The sequence below is a fragment of the Neodiprion lecontei genome, chromosome 3 (genome assembly GCF_021901455.1).
Source record: "Neodiprion lecontei isolate iyNeoLeco1 chromosome 3, iyNeoLeco1.1, whole genome shotgun sequence".
Classification (NCBI taxonomy): domain Eukaryota; kingdom Metazoa; phylum Arthropoda; class Insecta; order Hymenoptera; family Diprionidae; genus Neodiprion; species Neodiprion lecontei.
The window spans coordinates 25725999-25749389 of NC_060262.1; the positions used below are offsets into that span (position 1 = coordinate 25725999).

The following is a 23391-nucleotide window of genomic DNA, read 5'->3' on the forward strand; positions in this document are numbered from 1 at the left end:
GTTCAGATGCCTGCGGTAAGTCACGTTTCTGTTGCCTAGCGATATTTTGTGCCAAATATGCGAATACCTGTGTGTCACTTTCCGCGAAATTATGAAAATTGAAAATCCAGTCATTATAAGCGAAATTCACTATTTCATGCGTTATTTTTGTATACATTGATACATTATACAATGGTGCAGGGTGTTTGGTTTATTCTTAGTTCACAGAATAATCTTCCGCTCGTACTCTCAGGTGACCGGTTATTGTAGTTGAATTTGCGACATGTTTGAAAACAAAACACGATAAATTGAGACGACGGAAGATAAAGACAATTTTGCAAAATCCGATTATAATGAAAAACTTATTGGTATTTATTATCCATTATTATAATACATTACATTACATTAGAAATAACTTATTGTTATACACTGACGTACATATTTACACGTTGGAAGAGAATGGTCTGACTTTTTTTTGTGGTTTTTCATTCGAACAGATTAATTTTTATTTGGCGTACTTTAATGTGGTTGAAAATTGAACGAAGCTTATTTAATTTTCGTGTTAAAAGATGTTTTACTATCAAACGAGGCTTGATATTCATGAAATAGTAATATCAAACCACTATTTATTTGCCTTTCCATCAGTGGATCGAATCATTCTTTCTTCTTTCAGATTATTTTCCATTTTTGCCGTTCTGTTTTTTAAAATATTTCTGTTATTTTTTCCCCGAATATTAATTAAGGTTTGCTCTGAATTTGACATAAGTACAAACCGAAGTATGATTATCTGTTGAATACGATATTAAAAACCTATTGCGATTTTTCTTTTCTTTTAGTTATGATTATGTTTTTAATTTTTTAAATTATTTACAAGAGTATATCTTATCATTGACGCTAGTTATACATTTCCGCATATAATGTGGAAAAAAAAGTTTGTCACAGTACGTATACTTATTTGATTTTGAGGTACGTTCAAGTTGAAAATTTGGAGACCTTCATTTAAATTACAACAAAATTCTAATTATCAATTAAACCTCACATTCAACGGTTGTCGAGAAATTCGACGTGAATTTTTATAAATTAAGAAATAAACTCATATCGTATACGAAAAAAAAATACGCAAATTTTCGATAAAATTACAAACATAATGATAATAATGTAACGTTCAATGTCTCCATAAATATTTTATTGCCGACGGTCCTATTACTTCAAGTCTTTCGTTACTATCCTCTTATTCCAATCGTTTATTCGATTAGACAAATGAAATAAAAATTTTATCGTTGATCATCTGCACTGTCGGATACTTACCCGCGCGTCGATCGGAAATCTGAAACGAACGTGTGATACTTCGAATTCTGACAGTCTTAAAAATATCATTCCTCAGGCTCAGTTCTAGCTCCTGTAATATGATCGTTGACGGCTATATTTATTGTTATAATTTTTCGCCACTGAGACTGAGGACGTTGTAGTACGAGTGGTCGGGAAATCTATCGAGCTCGATATAATCGGTTTCATCGAGCAGTAGACCTTCCGCAAGATTGACTAGCTCGGTGAACGAAGGTCTGCAGGCTGGGTCCTTGTCCCAGCAATAATACATTATATTGTAGAGTTCTCTTTTGCAGTGCTCAGGACGATCCAGTCTGTATCCTTCCTTGATCCTCTTCATTACCTGAAAGGCAATTTGAAAGTTCGTTTAATGATTGACAACCTTTTCAAAATTTCTTGATTTTATTGCACGACAATATTCCGTTAAACTCAAAGTCAATTACTTTCCCACCGAAGTATTACACCCGCATCAAAATTTTTCTGATTTTTATCTGAACTAACGGAGACGTTGCCAGCAATCCCACGATTTACGAAAAAAATTTTATTTCCCACATATAACACCGAATGTTTCGAAATATATGTACATATATTTTTTTTTTTAAATATTCTTAAACTACTACAGGTAAATTATTTCTCATCAGTAGGAACATTTCTCGTTCTATTGAAATACCTGAAGCAGTTCTGGATTATTCTCATGTTTTGAACGGATCTTTTTTAAAAATTTTTTTGCCGCACTAAAAACTTGAAACACATACAAAAATCGGTATTTTATAGCAATAAATTAATAACTCTACGATGATTTTGATTAATATTTCTGTACCCGAAGTTGTGCAATTCATAATTACTCGTGAAACGTGAATAGGAAAATGTATTCAATACATTATACCGTTTTCTAATTTAAAAAAAATTGTGCCAAAACTCATGCATCACAACTTATACCTATGTTACATAATGTTCGTCATACAAACTCCGACTCCGATAAAATTGTTGCTGCGTATCAATTTCTATGTCATATACACAGTCATTACTCTCTGGAATTGTCTGTACTACCTTATTTACGCAAGTATACATTATAGATGCATGCATGTATGACCAATAATAACGTTTGTTGTCACAATGAAGTTGTGTTTTAATTCCTAACGGGTTACGAAACCGTTACTGCGCCTGGTAAAGATGCAAGAAATATCCATGCATGTGAACCGTACCATGAACATCGGCGAAGCCGTCGGAATGTCTTTGTCATATTTTTTCAAACACCGTAATCAAAAATTAGTACCTACAACCGTTTTAGATGCCTACAGACCTTGAACGCTTGATTATTATGTGCTACTATTTCGTCATTGATTATATTTGCTTGGTTTAATTTTCGTACCTCAGCAGCTGCCAGCCCGGGATATGGCGTAGATCCTAGGGTGACAATCTCCCATATCAAAACGCCAAAACTCCATATATCGGACTTGACGGAAAATATATTATCGTATAGGCTCTCGGGCGCCATCCATCTGATCGGTAGTCGACCTTCCGACTTCCTTTCGTATATTTGATTCGCCGCCACGTCTCGGGCGAATCCGAAATCCGCGACTTTGCACGCCCTATTTTCGTCTATCAAAATATTCCTAGCCGCCAGGTCCCTGTGTATGACTCCTCTCGTTGCGAGGTACTCCATTCCTCGAGCAATCTGGAACGTAGTGAAATTTTGAAGATTAACAGCTCCGAGGATGAACATCCATTTGGCTGCTTCGATAACACAAAGATAACATCTTATCGTAAGAAGTGATCCCGTCTGTTTTCCTTCGCGAGCTTTACTAACCTGATAAACGAATCCAGTGAGATCCCGCGAAGTTAGACCGGGACCTCCGTGATTTCTCTCCTCTCTAGAGGCTCTCAAAAAGCTTTGTAATTTCCCTCCGCTGACGTACTCGAGGATAACAAACATTGGCTCGCGTTCCGTGCAGCATCCCAACAGCCTCACGACGTTCGGGTGTGTCTCCAATGATTTCATAACTTTGAGCTCTTGGGCAAGGTCCAGTCTCTCTCGCTCCGTTGCATTTTCCTTCAAGGTTTTAACAGCAACTATGCTGGGCCCCGGCTTGCCGTCGATATCTTGGGCCTCACATTTCCAAACCTGTCCAAAGCAGCCTTCGCCAAGAATGTTGAATATCTGTATAACGAAAAAGTTGGAATAATATAGTCGTATTTTGAATATTGTGTTGTATTTGTGTACCATTTAATGGTCCTTTGTTAATAAGATCAGGTTTTGTCATCGTAATGTGGTTTAATTTCATGGTACGTCATCATTATTTAAAACTCTGTAAAAAGTGCATTCGATCAATCTCTGCAACGAGACGTATCTCGGAGATCAGGCGTGGTTTGAAAATCGTTGCAACTTGGCAAATATATTTTATTCCGCGCAGCTCCGTTACGGAAATTAGAATTTGACAAATATTTTTTTCAATTACGGTGCTGCTGTTTATAAACTGTTATTTACTAATGCCAAGGTACTACTTCTACGTACCAAGTTTTCAACGGTTATATGGCTACCGATTATTAAACTTATTTTAAAGAATCATTTGAAATACTTATCCGCGATCAGTCATGTCTAACGCGAAGGCACTTCCCACTAATTGTAAGTGATAGTTGTGAATTCACTATTTACACTTACAATTGCTTTTGAAATTTACTTTACCGTTCAATTGTCTGTAATGATGTGCCATCCGAAATAATTAACAAGCCTTTCAATGTTTTTAAAACCGTTCGCTATTTTTCCGACGTGATAATGAATAATAAGCAGAAGTAAGCTGACTTTGTTGTTTTTAAACAAAAACCCATCGGCTAAGAAATTAGTCGCTAGAAACACATAAAGTTAACTTGATGAGCAGCCTGCTGCTCTTGGCATTTCTAAGATGTTCTTAAAATTATTTGTTAAAGCTTGATGCAACGTTTTCTGGATTTCAATGGTATAATAACGGCGCTTTAGTCGTTCATGTTAAATTTCGGAAATTTACTAATTTCGATATCAGCATTATCAGTCACATTCAGACCTGGGTATAACATTAGTGTTGTATAAATCACAGCCCAAAATAATATTTCGTTTTCTTTAAATTTCCTCATACTTAAAAAGTGTTACGGAATATTTTTTTAAGCCTACCGATTGACGTTATACTTGAAGAAACTGTGAAGTCAATTTGAGGAATTTCAATGATATAACCAAAAAGCAATTATGTTGTTAAATTCCAATAAAAATCCCATCTTGCGTCGTGACCAATATTATATATAATGTTTTGCACCAACGATAATTAACACCTTACGATGTGTCTGTTCGACGAGATTTACTTGAAGAAGAGTTGACTCCAAAGTTGCGACTAATATAATATTTCTGCTTTATGAGTACATGGGAAAACAGTGTCCTATGTTCGATAAATGATCATAAAAAATAGACTCGTGTGTTCTAAACCATTCGACTTCCGTTCAAGCAATGGGAAACGGTTGGAACTCCGGATGCATAATTTAAACGAGCGTGGTCCAATCATCGAGTTGGGTCTAACGTTTGATCCAAGTGTTCTTCACCTGACCCAATAACGAGTCCAGAAGGCTGTTTTACGCACCTTGAGCCGATGTCTAGGAAACTCCCAATCATCCGGGGCAACTTTACTCTGTACTCCCGAGGGGTTCTCTTTGTCCGGACCTTCGTACGTGTTGCTGCGTGCTTTTGGACGACCCCAACCGCTGAAGACAAGGGATGGATTGTCGGATAGATTCGATACCGTAGCGGAAGCTGACTCCTTCTGAAAACCATCGAAAAGACAAGGTCAGAGAGAAACATTGAGAAATATCCCATTTTCTAGTATAATTTCAAGAGTTGGAGTTTCACTCATCGAAAACCGACTCACCATTTCCTCTTTCGATTTCTTGCTACTGCAAAATTTGTGCCTAAGTGACCAAGCGCCCATTCCCAGTCCAAGAACAAGTGCGCACACAGCAGCCACAGGGACGATCGTCATGGCGAGATCTTGGGGCCCGTTTTGTTCGCTGGTGTTCACGTTATTATTCGATAACGCGGTTCCAAGAATTTCATTTGATGCCACCGACTTGCTAGTTGGCGGGCTCGTGGACGACGCTAAAACCTCAGGTTTTTTTGTCCTAGATGGCTGCGGATGTAGTATCGTTGTTCGCGGAGATGTCGCGGGTGGTGGCAGGGGAGGCGGGGGCCTGTTCGTCATTGCAAATATATCCGGCGGTTGCGGGGATCCATGGTACGGCACAAAACCAAATGGTGGTCTGAATCTATCTCCAGAAGGTTGAGGATAAGGGGATCGACTGTCACCGAAAACGATTGTAGATGAATTAGCAATTCGTGAATCGGATGACGAAATCGCGGAAAAGAGTTCACAGACGTATTAGACGAAAAGAGCTACCAGTTGTGCATTTTATTTGGTATTCCTCGAGGTCGAAACGTTTCGTTTCTGTTTTTCTGCCGGGGAAATCCCGATCCCATTAGGAACGGAATCTCCGCCTGACTCTAATCCGATAACAAACATCGTTCGGCATGACGTATCAATACGAACCGAAATAACCTCTACATGTACGCATACTGATGATGATAATGCGAATGAGCGCAATTTATACTACATTTTAAAATTGGATGCTTTATTCACCTGCTGGAGTGGCCTCCATTCCGTGCCGAAGAGTTCAGGATGCGTGCGTAGACTTCAGTCTTTACTTCGAGCTTACCATCCGAGACAGTCACGTACAGAGACAGGCTCTCACCTCCCTGGAAATAAGAAACAAAAAACGTAAAACGTTTAACGCTATAGTAATCGACGAAGCTTAATCAAGCAAGAGATGCGTTAGATTCTGGGAAGCGAACCACGGTCACGGCGGTTGGTACAACAACGTCGGACTGCAATCTTAAACTATGTGATAAAAAGTATTATTCCATATTCAAGATGCGTTCTACCTACATGAAATTGTCAACTAGTGATGTTCGACTACATACTTGAATGGATCGAGACCGGAGTAAACGTTTTCCGTATAATATAGTACGACAATGTTGGCGGTCTGTCAAGTCGCATGCCTGTCTTTTTTTAAAAATAATTTTGTTTATTGCCGAGTGCGATAGGGATGCAATGGTGTCTACGATTGTTGAATATTGAATCCTGTCTAAGGATGTAATACTCATAGTATTGGTTTTCTATGTGCCACTTGGCCTGCTCGGGTTCAATTGGTCAGGTAAAAACATCGAGATACTCTTCAGTCTCGTACATCAGTCTTTATACACACGCGTGCTTGCGAGGTATAAGAGAATCTGGTTTTACAGTGAACAGACTCGTATACCGTCTGGTGGCCGGGACACTGAAACTTAATCACTATAGCTTCGAGGTACTGAGTCCCATTAGAAAATACATTTCCAATAAATAATAGCTTAGAACGGGTTGAATCTGAAGCTAGCAGCCGGACTTAGCAACTAGCCAGGGACGAATAGGGTGCTCGTGCCCCGGTGTGAATAATTTATCAAATTTCAAATTTAAACTCAGTTAAATACACAGTTTGAACTTCGTAATGAACAGGGACAATTTGTGGTGCACGCGTAACTTCGAGTAGTTTAAATCTGTCGCACATATACCGGTCTATCAAAATGCTTACACATTTCTTCCACCTTCGCGCAAATTACACGTTGATGATTGTATTTCAATGACTGTTTTGTATTAACAGAGCTAAAACTCGTTTGGTCAGGAGTATGGAACGATCAAATGCCTAAATAAATTTATATGCATCTGCGCGTAGAGTGGAAATTAATCTACACACCAGTCAACATATTATAACCGTTCTTTGAATAGTTATTATCATACATATATGGCGTATATTATCGTTAGACAAAGGTTCACGGTTTTCCTCAATTAGTTCAAATATATTTACAATATTATCGGCCGGTTCCAGACTTGGCAATTTTCTGTTTACTTGACCTTTGAAGATTTAGTTGATAATCAGTCAATAAGTAAATCGAAACTTGTCTTCGGGTGTTTCCTTCGAGCTACCGATTCAAAAATATGCCTTCAATAATCGAAACTCACTCTGCCTAGGAGGGACTCGTTGGTGAAGACGGTCCCAGTGCTGTTGTCGATGTAAAAAGGCAAGGGCCGTTGCGGAGCGTTTTCCCAATTCAAGGTGTGTCCCACTGGTTCCAATCCGTAAGTCAACTTTGTTTGTTCATTGTCTTCAGCCCTAACGACCGTCACGACAGTTCCAATGGTTGCGTTGTCGGCGACAACCCAATCCCGGTAGACGTTCGTCACTGGAGGAGTGTTGTCACTGTACTGGCAGCCTGTAAATCAATTTGAAAAAAAGTAGTTAATAAATTTGTTACGCAAAGATAATGAAGCAGCTGCGATGTGAAAAATGACTGATACTATACACAATTTCACTATAATATACCGTATGTACCTTACAAGGAGTTCATAAACCGTTGTATTGAACTGGCTATAAAGAATTATTAGGTACTGTATGGAGTCTTCAATTAGATCAGTCAAATCAAAGCGTCTATTTCGATTTGTAACTCATCACGGTCCTCACCTAGCCACAGGGTATAAACAGGGGGCAACACGATTTGTGTAGTTTCGTAATTTTCAATTTATTGCTAATCAACATTGGCTGCGTCTATCGAGAATCTTAATACATCTATATCACATTTTGGGAGTCAAGGATAGCGTTCTCAAAATCCGTTTTTTTTTTTTTTAAGTTGGCAACGGCTCTGCTATCGTACACTCTTGAAAATTTCAATGGTAAAATTGACTAGCAAAATTTGATCACGACCACGATGATAGTCAGTGAAACCTTTAAACAGCATGTTAGGTGCTTACTTCTCGCGCAAAAGCGTAGTAAAAATGTGTCAATGCCAACGATTTTCCTGTCTATGAAACAGTTTTCTTATAAATACAGTAATCCAGAAATAGTGGATTACATCGGGGTTTTCAATTGTTCATCACCTTGCCCTGAATCCAATGCCCGATTATATGTATACTAAAAGCCATCACATCCTCTGATTCTGAGCAAATTTTCATTGCTACCCTTCAGTGCTGCGTCGGTTAAAAAAACGTTCCCGGAAAGCAACTTCTATTTCACGCGATGAGGCCACGGTACGTTTAACGTTTAACAGCTCTTGCCGAATGTTATTACCATCAGTGATAATTTAAGAGAGAGCTGTTTACGAAGATGAAGGTAGACGTACACTGTATAGGAGAATGACCTTGATATGCATGTCGTAAGATTTTTAGTCCAGTTCGTCAAGTAGAGTGTGACCTTAGTCTTGTCGCTTCCTCCTTCGACTATTGTTATAGTTTTTACTGACGTACCCGTTGCACGGTTTCATAATAATGGTTTACCGATCGCATGGTTACATGTTGGTGTAACCTGCTGTTATTGCCAATGTTCATCCATGCACTGTATAAAATTGGCGGTGTTACAACTGCCCAAAGTCGGCTGGTGTGGACAATTTTTGATCTGGTCAATTCAGAATTTAGAAACGTCGGATAATGTCAGATTGACACCAAAAATTATTTCGTAGAAGTCTTTTGCAGCGTGAGGTAATGATCGAACGCGAAATCTAGGCGATGTCTTCTACGGTCGGAATTCACACCCGTATGATTAAAACTGAACGGTTTTCGTCCGACGATGCTAATTGGGCCTCATGCGATAGAATGCTGTAATTTAGACTTACAATTACCGCGGACGCAATTTTTCTGTCACACCAACGAAAAAACTAGGCTACCTTTTACCAAAGCCATTGAACTTCGCCTCAATCTAAATCTACGTAAATACGTTGAGTGTGTTTTCTTACGCGATGCTCGCTGTAGTCTCGATGCACATCAGCGGTAAGCATATAGTCGGACCGCAACCCATAATATGGTAATGAATTCTAGTATCTAGGACATGAAAACCGTCCTAGACTCACGTGTTCTACTATGTAAGTATCGAACGGCTAGATCACTGTTATTATATACTTGCCACATGATAAATGTGCTCGTAATATATGATACAACGGAGTTGAACATGCCTGTACGGCTGCCTGTTACCTGACATTGTTATACGTGATTCAGACCATTGGCAAAGAGAGAGAAAAAAATGATAATAATGAAAAAAATTCGTCGTATTGTGAATTTTAAGACTCTTTTAAGTTCAAAACGTGCATCCTACTACCGCGCACCTTTTTACTTGCCACGTACTTTTTGTACATCCATTTAAACTGATCACAAATGGAATTGTGTGTGCATACATTTTTCAGTGAATTCTCGGTACTGATATTTCACCGCCCGGGTTCAAATACACTTTTCACTTGTACGTTATCACTAAATCATCCAGGAATCGATGAACCCGCCTATAGAAATGCAAAACTTCTTGCGAAATGACACTGCAGAAGACGTTTCAGAGAGCATCGACTTTTGGGTATCGTATAGAGTTATAAACAATATCTCTCTCAGTTTATAGATTCACAAGTCCATACAACGGTTCAGTAATTTAGTATCTACATAACATTAATCTACGTTTTTGTTATAAAATCGAGTGAAATGTAAGAAAAATTGCGCTATAATCAATATAGTAACATCGTAACGTGTGCGACTGTTTTCGTTTCGAGCATCTGTTACACAAATGTGGGTGGTTGGGATGCAAACTAAAAGATACCTGTTGCTTGTCGCATTGTAACAATGCAACTGAACCGGAATCCTCGCCTTTGCTAGTTTAAGACTCTGCTCGTATCCTTTGAACAATAATTTGAATCTGTGTTAGTGCTAGAAAGTGGAAAGCAAAAGTTCTTGCCGAACGGTTCATATCCAAATTGACTTATGCGGTTATAAAAATCTGTAAAATTGTCTTTGGTCTTAAAGATAAGCCATTTTTGCTGAGCGAGTGATGCAACTGTACAAAAGTATCCACAGACTGTTTCGATAAGATTGATTGAGCGGGCATTCGTAGTCGTCGCCTGATGATTTTTTGAATAAAATTCATGCACTTCTAGAGGAACAAGCCTCAATCCCATACTCAATTTCGGTTCAGTTTTTACACCACGATCTATGCTACAAATTTATGTTCGATTACGCTCGCCAAGAATTAAAGACTGAGCGTTATTTAAAACGCGAGCATCACAATACCGACTTGATTTGGTGGAGAAAGAAAGAAATTAAGAAACGCATAAAAAATGCGCTTCCGTATCGTTGCAGAGTGATGCGTCGCGTTACCTATACGCTTGCTCGTAAAGAAAATTTTCATTGACATGAATACGACTGTCGTTCTCGTCGTGCGCCAACTTTACCGGGCATCTTACAGAGAAAGTGGGACGATGAAAGTGCGACCAAACAACCGTGGAGCTAAGTGATGCCATTTAGCACTAGGAAACTTCTGCCGGTTTTTAACTCCACGGAGTATATATCTGCTCCTTGTTATCATGTGTCGATTTTTTCCGTCCAATTGGTCCACCGTTCGTGTTCCTCACGCATTGCAATAGTTTTGTACTTTTGCGAGTAAACTGAACGATGCAAATTCATCATCACAGACGTCAACTAATTATACAGGCACACAAAAAAGCGGTCTGTACCAAAGACTAGATCTATATGACTTCGATGTCAATGAACATTTAAATTCAACGCATCAAAATACATATAGATTGGATCTTGCAGTCATTTACAGTCAGTTTCCTATTAATTTATACGTTTTCATAGGTTCGACCTTGTTTGTTCGTACGATACTTTTCTTTTTTAGCAATAACGACGAATGTTAGGATTTGATTATGAAGCGTATATTTCATAAACTTTTGGTTTTTCGAAAAGCTCACTCCATATTTGCTCAAATTAGACACGTGTCATTCTTTTCGCCGTCGTCGAAGAAGGAAGAACGAGATCTAGCGAAGGTGAAACTCGTGAACGATGCATCTAAGGTCAAGCGTTTACCTATTTTTACTAAATTGGTCAAATTATATTTGGGTTAGACGGGCTTATTCGAACAGTACAATTCACTGACTTATTTCACATCGTACACTGAATAGCAATTTTTAGAAAAATGCTGCACCATCAACGTCCCGATTCAACAAGATCGTCGATCGGTTAAATTTACTCTAAGCGGAGCTAGAACAATACCGCTGTGCTGACGTAAGAATTATGAAAAATTACGTTGGCTGCACTGTTAGCTGCAAGGCGACCAACACGAATGACCATGTATCGTTTCGACGCAATTTTTTTCGCCTCCGTGCAGTCCGACATGCAGGATGTGTGACGGCAGAGTTCTTTGGTTACACAATGTCACTGCATTCCGGATCGCAGCTGCGTTCGTACCTGGGAACGCATTATACACATATGTCACGGTGTATCGGATGGAACCGGCAAGTCTTGGTATATCTACACGAGGATCGGTCTTCCGCTGCACCTTAGAGTCGACCGATTCCTCCGAGGCCGAGCCTTACGCGATTCCGAGAAATCTCTTTGAGACTTTCTCTTTTCGGCGGTGCTGATAATTGAACCTTGCGCTATGCGAACGACCACCCGATATTACAGCCGACGATTTCCCTGGGATACCGGATCTTTTCAACGATTATATACTGTACGTTGATACAGCGGTTGTACGGATGCCGATGACTTCGCGTGTTTGCCGGTGTGGGATTACACGGTGGATGGCTGTTGGGAAAATCTGGAATACCGCGGAAAATTTGTATGGAAACGTGAATTTCTCATGCCATTTGTGATTTCCCGTCGTTATTAACTTCGATTTTTCATACTTGAAAGTATAGAAAATTATTGTATTTCACTTGTGGACGGGGAATATGTTTGAACATCAAATTCAATCGACAGACAACGAACGATTTCACGCCCTGTTGCGATGAAAATATACCTCACTCTTTTATTCTCCACGTACGTTAACGGCTGGGTTAAGACCGATTAATTCTAATCTATTATGTATGAAATAATCGTAGATCCAAATCTCTAACTCGAGTCAATCGAGCTAAGTATAATAATTAAAGCTGATTCCGCAACATCAAACAAATTTTCAAGTGGAAAAATTTCAACTTTCAATTTCAACAAAAAAATTTAATCAGAACAAATATTAAAAATAACATCATTTTCACAGGTTTAATGTGTTACAATCGTGTATATTTTTTCACAAATGCATTCTTTCCAAAGTGCCAGGGATGAATATTTTTTCTCTTGTCTTATGATTCTTAAGAACAAAAACGTTTCGTATCGCATCATCATAGGTCATTGCTACCAAGTTTGCAGTTTATTGAAAAAAATATTGGCATGATAAAAGAATTGGTTTCAGGTGATTCAAAGAGAATCCATGTAAAAGAAAAAAAGTAAATGAGACTCAAAATAATATGTAATCTCTCAAGTTTTTATGATCATTTAAATTTTCAGTTTTTTAAATGTTTCCACTTCCAGGGTCGATTTTTTCAAGAAAATTTCACTCAGGCAACTTCGGTTTCACTTTTGAAACCCTGACTTCGTATTCATAGTTCGCATGTTTTGTAGACTTACCACCCGTTACAACTTCAAATATTACGTTGATTTATTTCACAGCACATGAAATTAGCGGAAGCCTTAATTTTTCAAACAAATTTTCACGGACCTGAGTGAAAGAATGATTACCTGAAACGAAATACGGTTAATTTGATTTTATAATATTTATAAGAGAATTTATTCGAAGAGTAATTCCACGTTTGCATACACATCCTCAATGACCTCAAATATCTTAACAGCGTTGCTTTAAATTACAAATTCACAGAATTAATGTAAATATAATTTTTTTCCTTATGCATTACGGATGTATATAATAATGAAGTATAATGCGTTTCGCTCCTGCAGTGAAAGTTTTATCCGATAAAAATATATGTATACCTATACCCTAGGATGCGCTTGTATGTGTTGTATGTACGTCAGAAGCACACCTGTAAGTGATAAATTTTAAAAGCTGTATCACGATGCTACATTTTTTCATTTTTTGCATCATATCCTGGACTTGTATTTTGAACATGTGTGGTGTGCACGTACATTGACGAATGCACACCGAAAATAAGTTCAATGAGTTTGAATTTTCCGTAATAAATCTGAAAACATAATTGATTAAATTTTGTAACTTTTGCGTAAATAGGCATTATGTACAAGTAGAATTGCATTTGCAACGGTATCATGAAAAATTTAGAACCGCTTTCAAATCCTTATATATTGTTGCACAATTAAGAAAGTTGAACATCAGTTCGTTGAACGCTGCAAACTGCAGTCTAAAAATTCGACGCTTACAATGAAGGTGAATGAAAAATCTTTCCTCATCGATACATATCGTTCCGGATTCATACATCGTTTCACAAAACGTATCCGCTTTTGTATGAAAACGTTTCTTTTCTTTTTCTATTTTTTTTTGTATCCCGAACGCTTACGGTAGCAGCCTTATGTCATTTGCATGGCACTGCGGGCTACTCAGTTTTTGGTTAACGGTTCTTTTGTCACGTTTCTTTGTCGACAGTTCGTATGAACTATAAGTGATACATACCTATGCTTGTCAGTGAAAGGTGTCGAATATAAATATCAACCAATCCATGCCTATACTCACTTTGATACAGTACAATATAACTTATTAAAGGTATACACTTTTTAGAATGTATCTAACAACTAAATTATAACGGCCTTCAAGTTTCTTCCTGGTAGATATTCATGGATACCAGAAGACGCATATATACGTAAAATGGTGCGTGGTAAAGTATAACTGTGTCGGGTTTCTTCCTAATTCAGTTCTCACTCTCTCTTTCTCTCTCTCTCTCTCTCTTTCTCTTTCCATCTGCCTCCGTCGTTGGCTAACAAATTAAAACTCGTTCCATTATTCACCATTTTGTATTTTTCATTCACCCCTTTTTTCCGCTCCGGGTTTTTTTTTTTTTTTTGTCTACACCTTCAGACGCGGTCTTTGCCTCTGAAAGATTAAAACGGATACCCGACGCTGCAATGAGTTTTACAGTATAAATTTTATAACAGTACGTTATTCATTGTTCAGAATACAATGGTAAAATAGTTTGACCGATCGTTTGGACTACATAAACAATTCGAAGATCACTCTATAAATAGCGGTTATGTTTATACAACGTTAACGCGGGTATGGCGAAAGGAACAGGAACGTATACCTATAAAATCTCTACCAGACTAGAAAGCTAACGAAAAGGCTCTCTGTTGGCTGATTTGTGAGATTTCGTTGTTAATTCGCACTCCATCAAGTTAGTTTGAGAATCGACGCGTCACATTTATTCCACAGCGTTGGACCTCGTGCAACGCAGATCGGAGCTTTGGACAGCATATTTATACAATTTACTATCACGACCGTTTCTCATAATGATCGTTTAGTTTTCATTCTATAACGTTGTCGAAAAACATCGGTGCTGTTTTATAATATCCATCAGTTCTGAAACGCCGCAGGCCGATCTTAAACCAAACATCCGCCTGCAAACGCACGCATTATACGTTATAGATATGTATTACAGGCATGGATTTCCGTGGTAAAGCTATCGCATCCGGGGATTGCGTAATAAGTCGTAACACGATGTGAAAAAACGCCCAGCCAAGGGGGAAACAGGATCTACAACGAAAATATGTAAGCTTGAAAATATCCAACCTGTTGAGAAATTTCTCAGGCCCGCTTTGCAGGTGGGCGATCACGCGTCATTACTTAATCGTGACGTCACGTATAACGTGTTGTTTTATTTTTCTTTACACTAGGTGTAAAATATCCGAATTAATCAAGTCATTCGCAACTAAGTTCGGCAAACTACAGGCAATTTACTTGTATATTCTCACGCTATATATCAATCGCAGATCCATTGACTTCAAGCATAACTTCTGGACAATGAAAAAACGGAGCATCTATGACTAATTGCATCTGAATCATTGTTTCAGATTTTTTGGGATTTCGAGTACCTATAACAACGTCTTATAGTGGTCCATTCTACTTTGTGGGGTGAATTTACAGCAAAAAAAAAGTCGACCTGTGCTCATCGATCGAAAAGCTGCACTCGCCAATTTTGTTTCCCACTCATATCGTACGACTTGCTGTATACGAATTCCGAATACAGCTTGGCTCATTCCCATCGTGACTCAATCAGCCGCCTCCGTTGGCTCATTTTATACTGTTAATCGGGCTCCAGAATGCTGCATTCCTTTTACCGATAAATTTGCCATTCCAGTGATTCGTATGAATTCACAACCAATATTTAGAAGCCGTTGAGTTTTCAGCTTAGTTTCAGTATCGATATTTGAATTTCATTAGGTATACGAACAAAAGAGGATCTGTTGGATTCGAAAAATTTCCATCGACATATTTGACTAGTTTTACCGATCAAGTCGACAAATTGTTTTTCATGATTACGGGTCAACCGATTAATTATAGTGTTGGCAAACGAAAATCGAAGTTTGACGATCGGATGCGGATAAAAGAGATGTAACCACATCCTTAAATCGAGAATCATGCAGCGAGCATGAAAGTGAAGTCGCCTTAGGTTCTGAATATTTGAGAAGCGTGGCTGGCCTTTTCTAAGTGAAAGTTCTGAGCTCAGACTCGGTCCACAGACACGTCGAGATGACTGAGTTTGTAACCTCCCAGAAAAAGAAAAAAACCACGAAACAAAAACACGCGGCCGTTTTAGATAGGTCTAAAGTTACTCGTATACTCTGAAACATCCGTTTTTAAAACCGACCGTATGACTTAAACAAGAAATAGGAAATTGCTTTGGTGAATTTATTCCTCTGAAGAACTTGACCGTGGCAAATTTTGTCCGCTTCAAGTCAAGGCAATATTTGGTTCTTGTATTTTATGAATACTTGAATACTTGCTTATTGCTCGCGATATTTCAGTCGCAAGAATCAGTCTTATTTGGCAGAAATTTTACGTCGAGCTTGAATTTCACTAATGGGCATTTTCAAAGAACTTGATAATTTTACTCAAATTACAAATTCGGCATCCCCATGAAAGTGAGAATTCTTACGGTGCTTATCAACCATACGTCGATGCTCAACCGTACGATGCAAAACCGTTTTAGTTTACTATTAGTCATATTATTTTCATTGCTACGATGCACGTCGATTAACGCACGAATACGCTGTTTTATTATCGTATCCAACGAGTATTTTAATCGTTCAATTGCTCTGGAAACCTGCGCGTTATAAAGACCGTTTGAAGATGTACGCGCAGCAGCGTTTGCGTGTAGAGTTTTCCGTCTGCCCTCTTTTCTACTCGTCTAAATATTTTATGAATTTTCTAAATACTTTCTGCTTTCGATCTTCCGATGTGTCTTCCACGCGTATCTCTGTATCTCTTCGGCATGGCGCAGCTACCGTTAAGCAGTTGCACTTGCTCTCTTCGATATACGCCGTGTTTTTCCCTGTCTTCTTTCCCCGTGATTATATTTTCACTTTGACCGTAAATTTCTAGGTCTCGAAATGAATATATATAATTCCAGGTCGATTAGCATGCGAGTATAAATTAGTTACGCAGAACTTATGGTGTACGTGTGTATTTATTTTATTGTTTTTGTATATTCAAACAATATAAAGTTGAAGATTTCATGTAGAATAATCGTTCAGCCATTATGTTAAAATCAATCAAATAGTCGCTCTGAGATAGTGAAAAGAGTTTACTGGATAAAAAATACTCATGCATACGAAATTGTGATTCCGATTTCGTATATTTTATGAAATAATACTTAATTCGTCTTATTATGGAAATAATTGTGTAGTTTTTCCACATATTCGGTGAATGAAACGTGGTTAAATCTGACTTAATCATCGGTGGTCAAAATGTAATTCTAGAGGTTTAGAAAAGTCAGTCAAAAGTTTGTCAAAATTCAAAAGGGCTCGGCCCGAGTTTTTTTCTGTGACTTTTGAGACCCTAGAATCTTTTATCCCAGAGCTGATTTACACTAATTTTTTTTAACCAATTGATAACGTAGAACTAAAAGAATTGAACAATAAAATTGTAGGATAAACCGCTGAAAAAATACTAGATATTTTGGTCTTCGGTTAAATCTTTTTATCTATTATTACAGTAATTTATGATTATTTTAAATGAGCCTATAAATATTAACAATTGCATGCTCACTTATGTCAATGATTGAATTTATGTAGTATACATTATTTTGAAATGATGTTTTGCTAAGCTCAAGAATTGGAAAAGCATATTTATATATATACTATTTATATATACACTTTATATATATACTAATATATACATATATATATATGTGTGTGTGTATTCCCCTGAAGAACTTGACCATGGCAAATATATATATATATATATACATATCACAACCGAATCATTCGTATTTTGATAGTAAAGTTTTTCGCAGACGAGACTAGAATATATTTATTTCGCGTAGAAATTAATTCCACTCATTTTTTTGGTTGCGTCGCCACAACGTTTGATGAATTTTATGTTATTCTAAAAATGTTCACTTATGGTGACACAATTTTGGCTGTCAAAAGTCTAAATAATTTTCTGAGTGACGTTTATTGTACCCTCAACGTAACTTTACTGAATAGCTATAGGACTGTTGAATTGCAGTGTAGAGTCTAATAACAGATTTCGAGATTACGGTTCAGTTATTAAGGACAATTAATGTGTTTTTCACAGCCAACATGATGCACGTTTTGTTTTTCTATAATAATCCTCCACACCAAAAATAGCTTCGATTTCTAATGAACACTTCTGTCAGCCATCGCCTTCTCATCGCAACTATTGTTCTAGCACGCTTTTAGAGTTTGGAATAATAATCCCTGGAGTAATTTTTCTCATTTAATACGTTCGAGCAAGTATTTGAGAAAATTTTTTTCATTGATTTTTCAGTTATCATATTTCGTATAACGTAGTTCTGGTTCTTGGAATGCGTACAATGACTTGGTAGAGCCTCATATTTAAGTAACGCTTTATGACTGACGTATTTTGAGTTTAAGCCACCGATCGTGTCATTTGAAGTTGGGCAATTTTTGGGTCGCGTATGAACGCCATATTGACTCTAGCGGTCAAACATTTCACAAGTCCATACGTGACTCAGCACTGAACAAGCTGCGGTAGTATAAAGCCGACACTGGAACTTCATAGTTTTCCCGAAATTTATCGTCATACGAATATTAAACCACCAAAGAACCATAGTTGAAAAATGAAAAAGCCCACAGATTTTGATCATGATGATAATTTTTTAAGTCAAACATAGAATTTAGCGACATATAGAAATAAGTTTCAGGCTAACTGAATGTCATTTTAGTTTATCGGTTATCAGTCGATGACAGCTGAATACATATTAGCTGAATTACCTACTTTCACCAAAATCACTTCGCTGTTGTATAAAGACGAGTCCTAGTTCATCACCAATGATGCGGTTCCAATTGTTGGAGACTCCGGCTCTTCGGAAACAAGTATCTACTCATCGCATGTACGGGGCAAAGAGAGATTTCCGAAAAACACCGTTTTACAAATTAATCGCAATTTATTTCAACATACTTGAATTTCTAGGCAAATTTCTAAATCGAATTCTCTCATCAGCAAAGTTTTTATCGAAATGATGTATTCTGGCCATTTACTGAAATAAAGAGATTTTTCTGAAGCATCATGAGGCCCTGAAAATTGAAAACAAATTATGGAACGACGAATCTGGAACTTGACGGCAACAAAGTTGTTTCACTGAAAGCTGATATAATATCGTCACGATCATTTCAATACTCATTAATTCGATAAACTCGGGCGAGTTTCGGTATGTCTCATAAATCTCGATTCATTAAAAACTTTTTTACGTTACTCTGAGAAATTTGATACTCCATAAAATAATTATCACACCACGCGTGGCTGAATCCTTATATTTTCCCTGCACATTTGCAAAAAATTCACATATTCCATAATATTAGCAGCCTTAAAGATGTCTTGCGAAATTGCGCTAAAAGGATCAGTGTTAACACCTTTCTCTGAAATTATTGCATCGAAGCAATAGCCCGCAGCAATCAGATCGAAGTCTCGTGTAAAAATCTTTCGGTCAGTCTTGAAAAACACGCGGCGAACCAATTTCTCTCCACGCTTAAAGTGGTTATAAAATCGTTAAAGCATGTATAACAAGCTACGTATATTCAAACGAGGCAAAACTTTCGTGAAAAGAGTAATTCGCATCATTTAGCTACCCGAATTGGGACTCTGGCCGCAGAAATGCGATGCGCATCATGCGACGTGAAAGGCAGCTTAAGGTGCACGTTGAGTACCTACTGCATCATCTTGCAGACTGCACGCGGTGTCTGGTGACCTGATTATACGTTGCTCGTTTACTGGTATCAAGTCAATTCGTCGTCGAGTCAAATTCGCTGCTGTTTTTTTCATGACATTTTTCCGTTATCGCGCAAGTTTGGTATTCAATTACGATCGTTTCGATGCCCGACTACGTTTATAACGAATATAAGCGCAATGTTGTGTGAGAGAGAGATTTTCTTTGGACTCTAATGTGGTTCGCATATTACTGTGTATACGCCTAATATTTGTAAAATGTTGACCATTAATTACAGGACCTTAAAGATACATAATAATAAATAGAAAAGAATGGAACTTGGTGCTGAATTTTTGCGAGTATCGCTTCTCACAAGTTCAAGTCAAGTTTGTCAAGTACCTGTACTTGAAAATGACTTGCTATACTGAAAACCGTGACATACTTGTGTCGCAGTATGAGGGTATGAGTAATGAAATTTACAGTCTGTTTTTCAACCGACGCATGGTATTTGTGTATCGCGCAAATAGCGATCAATCGTTATTCTCGACAAGTCCGTATGCTGGGACGTTTTTTCATTATCATATATATGTGTAGCAACTTACCGGCTTCTGTGAAGAAGGCCGCTGCAGCGATGATCGCGCATATAACGAACATTTCGCTGCATGGGCTGATAATTCGCTGATAAATCCTGCAGCGCGTAACCAATGCAATTAATGCTGGGTGTGCGTGTTTTTTCAGGGTATAATTTTCCTTTCGACCTATATTCCTGGGCGCACAATTTTTTCCCCTCGCACTCCGATGTATTCACACGCGATTAACGCCTGTATCGCTTCATTAACCAATCGTCAGTATCACCCAACACTGCCTGAGTTATATCGGATATTTATTAGATTCGCAAATAGCATTTTAAACAACAATTTAAACAACACACACTGAACGATTTGATTTTGATATATTTTGATTTTCGTTCTTATCGACCATTCGATTCACGTTTTTGTGTCAGATCTTAAAACACTGTTTTATGTCATCTATGATTTAATTCTGCAGTTCGACGGTTTTTCCGAAGACTTGTAAAATATTTTCTACATCGTACGCGTGAAAAATTTCTACGTTTTGACTAGTTCATCAAATGGATTACATCTAATTTGATGTCGCAGTGGAATGTGTTACAGCTCTTTCGTCACATCTCGATTCACGGTTCGTATGTAATTAAAATTGAATTCAAAATCTACTCCTCGGTTTGGAGTAACCATATATCCCAGAACCGTGTATCCCGATATGATATTCACTTCACTGTTTGGTGTCTCGTCTTTAAAGATCGTGCCGATTTCTCGCATTTAAAGATTACCGCAAGCACGTTAACGAAACCAAGTGAAAAAAGCGAAAAAATCCGGTTTCCGTATATTTATTTAGTTTAGAAAATTTGATTTACAAGATAAACGAATTTTGGGACTGCGATCGCACCGCGGTACGTTGTAAATCGTTTTAGATCGAGTTTATATCGCGACGTTGAGATTCACTGTGTATGCAGCAGTCGAAGGTATACTTTCTAAACCAACACCGAACACGCGCAGCTATAATTCTACATACACATTAGCTCTGCGCAAACTGCGAATCACGCACACACGTACAATTATAGTTTCATCCGTTTCTCCAAAATATTTCGTATACACCGCGTACGACGCACACTCGCGCTGTGTTTACCCAAGAACTTTGGAGTAATTGGTAGTTCTGGTTGGTGGACGTCAAAGTAAAGCGATAATGTCCTATAATAGAAACTGGTGTGAAAGCGCGTACAAGGTACAAAAATTTTGCGGTGCAAGTGAGCTTGTAGAAACTCACGTGGAAGATCGGATGGAACGCGTAAAATTGAATTAATCCCTTTTATTCCTTCTTTACTTCACACTTTGCACAACAACTCCACGGTGTTTATTCTCTCGAACTTTGATACGCTGCAAGGCCATTCGGCGTGGTCCCCGAACTCTTGCGCGAGCATTGGCGAGGCACTTTGGGGCCTTTGCGGGCGTCGATGTCTCCGCGTTTATCGCGCTACGCCGATGGATCGAGGGCCCGATGGCGTCCCGCGGGTTCTCAATATGTATCTCGACAAGCTTTTCCTCGACCCGACGCGCCGTCGGTCCCAGCTTTGTTCTTTCTTCTTCTTTCCCCCCCTTTCCTTATTTCCAACGATTCTCTGCGTCGACACAACCAGCGCACGAGGCCGGTGTCTGACAGCGACTAAACCGTCGACGGCCGTTGCCGTTGGACCCGGGCTCCTCGGCCCGGTGGGCCTGGTGTAGACGTTCACTTTCCGCTCGGGCGGTGTTCCGATGTCTTTGCAGGTTCCCCCGTCGTTCGCCGACCAATGAAACCACAACGAAAGTCGCGTGGATAAGGCAGACTGCCGCAAGATTGCGAGCTTTTCCGTTTTCGTTTTTTTCGCTTTTTTTTCTCTCTGTTCGCTATATTTTGTAGCAAGATATTGTTTTGGAAACATTTATACGCGAGGTTGAGTAACCGAAATGTGAAAAGCTTGAGCTTTTACCACAAGATGCCTGTCTTGTTTCTCCAAGGGATGAATTTGGACAAGTGAAGTTTCAGCTTCAGCTAGTTTTAGATACAAACAATTCGTTCTTTGATCTAGGGAGGCGCAATATATGCAAAATACTCCAAATTTATAAATTTTTAAGGTCTGTTATAACTCACGTTAGAAGTCTGTATGCCTGTCTGTAAATACATTCCTGAATATTTGCAAAAATGATGGGACAATATTTGTTGCAGCTGCAGTACAACCAGCAGCTCTACATTTTGAAATTTTTTTTTCTCGATTACGCAACACCACAAGAACGTTTCTCTTTGTTACTTGCATTTGATTTTTCCTTTCTTTTATTTTAATTTTTCCAATGAGACGAGACACTTGCTTATCGACCTGAACACGCAAGTTAGGAAAACTCGCTCTTGATGGAAAAACATTTGTCACGATCTTTTTCAACCAACTTTTTACAAATTCATGATAAAGCGAATTGGAATGACTGAGAACGGTGATCATAGATTTTTCAACCTTGTATAGGACAAGTTTTATAACAATGTGTGCAAAGATGGGAAAAACAAAACGCACTCACGACGCATTCCAATAAGAGATTCATTTGAAATGAGTTCAAGTATGCGACCGTCTAAATGCATACCAACAGCTTGCTACTTCAGCGTGTCTATGATGGTTTCGAAATTTTTAACGAATCTTATCCCGAGAAAGCTTATTTTTAATAACTACAACAATAAACATTTAATATTGAATTTCATAGGTAATAAATTCTAAGAGTACGTCACGCACCTACTTTCTTTATCACCGATCGTAATTAGACCTGTGGGGGTATATGATTACCTATAACTTTCTTCTGACGTGATCAACTCCACTTACACGTTATACTCGTCATCGGCATTCAATTAGCCGAAGAGTAATTCAGCCGATTGTTGGTTAACAGAATTGATCGCCCGTCCGTTTATCCAACGCCAGTATAAGATCATTGAAATCATTTTCTCTGTCGGTAAATTACCATTGCCGTTGTAGAGAAACTAGCGACGAAGCTCTGCGATCCGATGATCTAGGCGAGATAAAAATGACAACTCCATGATTGTCCGTTGAAATTTGATTCACCTGATCTAATTTTATTAGGTGGGAAATCAAATATTTTGTAATTCCCGAAAATCAAGTTACGGTGAACAAATATTTTTTTTATCACAGACAAAGGAGTATTTGTTTGGTAAAAAAAATTTAATCAAACGAACGAACTCGCTTGAATTTCTGTATCAATTCTCGGTAAGGTGGA

General features: G+C 38.2%; 2 protein-coding genes across 3 annotated transcripts in view; one reads left to right on the forward strand and one right to left on the reverse strand.

Moving 5' to 3' along the window:
• Positions 1-23391, forward strand: part of LOC124293312 — a 53384-nt gene that overhangs the window by 8514 nt on the left and 21479 nt on the right. The gene's annotated exons all lie outside the window — the stretch shown is intronic.
• On the reverse strand, positions 354-21815 carry LOC107224668 (tyrosine kinase receptor Cad96Ca). Of its 2 annotated transcripts, none has more exons than XM_015664828.2 (8): positions 20167-21815; positions 7377-7627; positions 5961-6076; positions 5196-5589; positions 4911-5090; positions 3116-3466; positions 2678-2983; positions 354-1648 (listed from the first exon to the last, which is right to left on the reverse strand). In XM_015664828.2, the coding sequence occupies exons 1-8, from the start codon at positions 20216-20218 to the stop codon at positions 1412-1414; spliced, it is 1887 nt and encodes a 628-aa protein (XP_015520314.2). In that variant the 5' UTR covers positions 20219-21815; the 3' UTR covers positions 354-1411. The 2 variants fall into 2 exon arrangements, with proteins under 2 accessions (XP_015520314.2, XP_015520313.2); XM_015664827.2 differs by having other exon boundaries at positions 5196-5622; positions 20167-21814.

Excerpts from the sequence above, each read along its gene's own strand:
- LOC107224668 (XM_015664827.2), bottom strand. The coding sequence starts at position 20,218 with ATGTTCGTTATATGCGCGATCATCGCTGCAGCGGCCTTCTTCACAGAA. Across the intron at positions 7,628-20,166 it reads GGCCTTCTTCACAGAAGCCG|GCTGCCAGTACAGTGACAAC; the intron begins GTAAGTTGCTAC and ends ATTGATTTACAG. Across the intron at positions 5,623-5,960 it reads AATGGAGGCCACTCCAGCAG|TCGATCCCCTTATCCTCAAC; the intron begins GTGAATAAAGCA and ends TTTCGGTGACAG.